Genomic DNA, 5,169 nt, shown 5'->3' with positions numbered 1-5,169 from the left:
ATAGGGTCACTATGAGTCAGAATTAACTCGATGGCACTTAACAAGAGCAAGTGAAAAGATAGATGAAACCAAACCAAACCTGTTGCTGTTGAGTCAATTCCAACCATATAGGGCTTTAGAGTAAAACTATCCCATAAAGTCTCCAAGGCTCTGACCTTTACAGTAGGAGCACCTGTGGCACAGTGGGTTAAGCATTGAGCTTTCAACGGGTTTGAACCCACCAGCTGCTCTGCAGGAGAAAGATAAGACAGTCTGTTTCTGTAAAGACGTACAGCCTCGGAAACCCTATGAAGCAGTTCTGCTTTGTCCTATAGGGCCACTTGCTGTTGAGTGCCATCGAGTAGGTTCCGACTCATAGCGACCCTGCATAGGGTTTCCAAGGAGTGGCTGGTGAACTTGAACCGCCAACCTTGCTGTCCAGCGCATTAAGCCAGAGTGCCACACCAGGAGTCGGAAATGCCTCAGTGGTAGTGGGTTTGGGTTGATGGGAATCTTTACAGAAGCAGGCAGACAATCACACCTTTCTCCTGAGGAATGGCTGGTGGGTTTGAGCTGCTGACCTTTTGGTTAGCAGCCAAAAGCTTAAGCAGAGTGTCACCAGGATCGGGAGAAGAGACATCAGGTGGGACAGTGCTCTTTGCAAAGCTCTTCCCAGCAGCTCTTGAAACACAAAGATGCTCCATTCCTGCTTATAGAAAACCCACTGCAGTCACTGATATTTTATCAGCAGTCAAGGACAACATTCTTCCTTGCATCTTCCCTGAGAGAAGCCCACACCTCACCTTGCTCTCATTGAGACCACCAGAAAAATACCCCCAACTGAATGGAGCCAGAGAGTCTGTCTTTTGGGTTAAAATCCTAAGAATTCCATCTCTCTACTTCCTTACACTGTGTTTATAACATATTCTGTTGAGAGTCTGAGGTAGACGTGGCTATCCTCAGTTTTTGGTTTTTACTACATGTTTGCCAAAAGCTATTGCACTACCTATATATTTTTATAAATCCTTAACGAAACATCTCATTTCACTCTCCTAAAGCTCACATATATGATCCCTATTTATTTTTTAATATTTTCTTATGATTTGAGTGAAGGTTTACAGTGCAGATCATCAATTTTACGTTCACCAAATCATATACTTTGTTTCATTACAATGACTATAATCTCTTTCATCAGTTAATAGTATTCACCTCTATTCACTTTAATGCTCTTGCATTCCTCCTTGTGTCTCTGGTTACCTTCGTCTTTCCTTTGCAGACCTCCCTCTTGTTGTATATTGCCTGTTCTGTCACCTATGTTAACATGTTTCTACCCTCTACCCCTGAATAATTTTCCCTTCCCTCTCTCACCCACCGCCGACAGTAAGCATCATAGAATGTTTCTTTTAGCAAGAAAACCTTAACTTTTTACAACAGTGGTCTCATACAATATTTGTCATTTTATGAATTAACTAATTTCACTGAGAATAATGTCTTCCATGGAGTCCTGGTGTGGCGCTGAAGGATAAGCACTGGACTGCTAACCAAAATGTAGGTTCAAATACATCAGCTACTCCTCGAAAACCCTACACAGGGTCACTATGAGTCAGAATCGGCTGAATGGCACTAACAACCAACAACACTGTCCTCCAGGTTCATCCGTGCTGTGAGGTGTTCATCCATGCTGTGTAGTACTCCGTCATGACTTGCACAGTACCTTAGAGGACTATTTACTTTCTTCAAATCAGTGGTTCTTAATTTGGGGGTAGAGGGGAGGGTCATTTGTTGTTGTGTGCTGTCGAGTTCATTTCGACTCAGAACGACTGATCCCATGTGACAGAGCAGTGCAGCCCCACAGGGTCTCCTAGGCTGTCATCTTTCCTCCCATGGAACAGCTGATTTGGTTTGAACTGCTGACCTTCAGAATTAGGACCCAAGCATTTAACTGTTCAGAGACCTCTAGAAGAATATGCTGAAATTTATGGCACTCTCCCCGGAGAAAAATGTACATATACCTAACATTTTAGACAGTTTTTAGGGATTTATGTAACCCTGAAGCCCAACCCGTCTGAAGATTCGCAGCAGGACAGTGACAGTGATATCATAGCTTCAAAGAGCCTCTGTTCTTTCTGATCATGACGAACTACCCATGCACACAAACTCCGCTGACCACTTGGCATGAGTGTGTGTCTCCTGCCTGCACGGGAGACTGAGTGGCTCAGGGTCTCCTTACCACAGAGCTGGTGAAGGGATTTCTCAGAGTAGGTGTCTCGGTCACAGCCTTTCCCTATATGACTGGTCTCCAGTTCCACTGTGGCCTGGACAGAGGCAATGGGCTCGTCACAAGTCTCTAGATTGACGCTGGGGAAGAGGACCAAAGCACCGGTGCCAGGTTCATATTCAATCCTATTGTTCCATCCTGTATTGCCCACAAATTGGGGTGGAGAAAAGAAGAAAAACTCACATTTTAGGTTTCTGTGGCATATAAATTCTTATAACAGCTATGGAACCAGAAAACAGAATGGTGCTCACCTTGCCACCCTGGGCTGCATGTGGGTTTGATGTTGATCTTTACCAAAACATCTTCGGTGGCTCTTTTCTTCCCACAATCATAGGCAGTGACTGTCAGTTTGTACTGATGCTCTTTCCCGTAGTTCAACTTCTCTGTGTTTTTGATATACCCTTACCGAGGAAAGAAACAACCATGAGGACAAAAAACTTAACACTGCTTTTTACATTCGTAGTCTTACGCTGAAATATAAAATATATGTGCTATAAACTTAGTAGACACAAAAACTTGGGCTCGCTATCAATCCTATCCCCTCTATATACAGGGTTGATGGGGATGGGCAACTTAGACATTGGCTACCTAAAATGGGGGGCTATAAAAGCACAAAGTGACTGGCTTACAAGTTTTCAAGAGGGAGTTTAGTGTAAGAGTATGCAGGGGAAGGCAGAATCCCCATTGAATAGTTTTCATCTTGTCTAGATGAGCCTGGTGAAGGGAAATGGGGATAAGATTCTTACGATTCAATAGTGAGTAATTGTCATCATGACTAACTGCGACTGTCACAATTGTAAAGGTAGAAGTTTTGTTAACAAAAATAGGGAGCAGTTAACCTTACAGTCCAGAAACACAGAACCCTAGGACCATCAAGGGAGAAGAGCATGAGCGGAATGTGGGACCCTATCCAGAGAAGCAGCGACACCAGAGATAGAGGCAGAGATGATGACATGGAGAAAGGGAGCAGCTGAGGACTCTAGATTCATGGAAAGAGAAAAGCTGTGTGCTGGCGGCAAGGAGGCTGGCTTGCAGAATGTGTCCTTTGGTTGTTTAATTAAAGGATTATATAGTCCTGAGTGTTTTGGTGTATATTCACCTCCACCACACCCTCCCCCACCAAAAAAAAAAAAAAAAAAATCCAAGGGAATAGAAGCAAATACTGTTGAATGACTATGCACAGAGGAGATTGTAATCATTGCAATGAAACGGTGAGTGTGAAACCGATGTTTTCCCATTCAAACTATCACTCAATTCACAATAAAAACTTAAAACCAAAAACCTTAGCCCTGAGATATTAATATTAATACTCAATCTGGTATAAACGTGCTTTGAGAAGCCATCTTTTAAGAACTGTTGAAACATGCCTCTGTCGTGGGACCAGAACTACAGAGTACCTGACTAGCATCATGGAACCCACACTTCCTGGAGCCATGAAACTGCTGCCCTGAGATATGAGATAGTCTTTAAAACTGAAAACCAAAAATATTCCTTAAAATCGTCTTAAAACCAAATAATAGTTTAGCTTAAAAAAAAAAAAAGTCTGCTTTGAGCACTGTGCTCTTTTAAGAACTATGTATGTGGGATCCAATTGACAAGAGCAACTTGAAAGACTACATAGGAACCTTGTAGTTGTTAGGTGCCATCAAGTTGGTCCTGACACAAGAAGAGGCAGTGTTTCATTCTGTTGTGCCAACTCGCTGGCATCGAACAACCACAGAGTTCACATTTAGTCTTTCATATTGCTGTAGTTAATCTGATCCCACAGATAGCTCTTAAAACAGCATAGTACTCAAGGCAGACTGTTTTTTTTCTTAAATGTTTTATTGTGAATTATGTGATACTTTACATGGGAGAACATTAGTTTTACATTCATTCTATCATATATCATCTCATTGCCATGGTTACAATCCCTTCCATGCAATCCTTCCCCCTTATCCCCCAGGTCTTCAGTATACAGTCGCTCTCCCTCTCTGGTTCTAAAGTCTCCAACTGCTCCATCGAAGGCAGACTGTTTTTTGTTGTTTTTACTAGTTAAGCTTCACTACGATTTGGTTTTAAGAAGACTTCAGAGGAAATGTGAAACATTATCTCAGGGCAAAGTTTCAGGGGGTCCATCCAACCATCACGGCTCCAAGAAGATTGGATTCCATGATAAGCTAAAATTCTGCTCTTCGTTTTCTTCTTTTTGGTCAGGATTCTTCCACAGACTGATCAGAATGCTCTCTAGTGACAACCAGGTACCATGTAGTCCTGGTCTCGTGGTAAAGGTGTTATTCATGGAGGCATGTTCATACAATTCTCAAAGATGGATTTAGTGTGTGCTCAAAACACATGTAAACCCGACTGAGTGCTAACTGTCTCAAGCATAAGTTTTGTGTCTGTTACTATTTATAGGCTACCGCACATGCAGTTTGTTTCAGCATAAGAACCTTACAGTACATTAATGGAGGAGAAATCACTCAGGAGAAGAGAGGAAGAATGGTTACACAACTCAAAGAATGTAGTCAGTGTTAATTTTACATATGATGTGTGTTTTATGTTTCAGCATAGGAACCTTAAGGTATGTCAATGGGGAAGAAATCATGCAGAAGAAGAGGGTGAGAGAGAATGCTTACACAATTCAAAGAATGCAATCAATGTCACTGAATGGTACCTGTAGGAACTGATGAACTGGTGTATGCTTTACTGTGTATATTCTCAACAACAACAAAATAAGTAAAATCAAAGATAAAGAGAAGCATCACCATAGAAAGCTTGTAAGTCCGTCTTCTGCCTATAACTGATTGGAATACCTAAAATGGGGCTACAACATGCCCAGTGAAGGAGGCTTCCTGCGGAGCCTCTGCAATACATAAGACTATAGGTGGAAGCCTGAACCACATCCAGATCTCCAGAGATGGGAAATTCCC

The 5,169-nt window shown here is 42.2% G+C and overlaps 1 protein-coding gene across 1 annotated transcript in view; it reads right to left on the bottom strand.

Moving 5' to 3' along the window:
- Positions 1-5,169, bottom strand: part of CLSTN1 (calsyntenin 1) — a 101,332-nt gene that overhangs the window by 30,149 nt on the left and 66,014 nt on the right. Inside the window, exons 8-9 of the mRNA XM_006873115.1 lie at positions 2,509-2,658; positions 2,210-2,395 (exon numbers count right to left, since the gene is read on the bottom strand). Of these exons, the coding sequence (XP_006873177.1) occupies positions 2,210-2,395; positions 2,509-2,658 (336 nt within the window). The remainder of the gene's footprint in view (positions 1-2,209; positions 2,396-2,508; positions 2,659-5,169) is intronic.

The sequence above is a fragment of the Chrysochloris asiatica genome, unplaced genomic scaffold (assembly GCF_000296735.1).
Source record: "Chrysochloris asiatica unplaced genomic scaffold, ChrAsi1.0 scaffold00223, whole genome shotgun sequence".
In the NCBI taxonomy this organism is placed as follows: domain Eukaryota; kingdom Metazoa; phylum Chordata; class Mammalia; order Afrosoricida; family Chrysochloridae; genus Chrysochloris; species Chrysochloris asiatica.
Note: the sequence above shows the minus strand (reverse complement) of the source record. Positions and strands in the feature narration are given on the sequence as shown.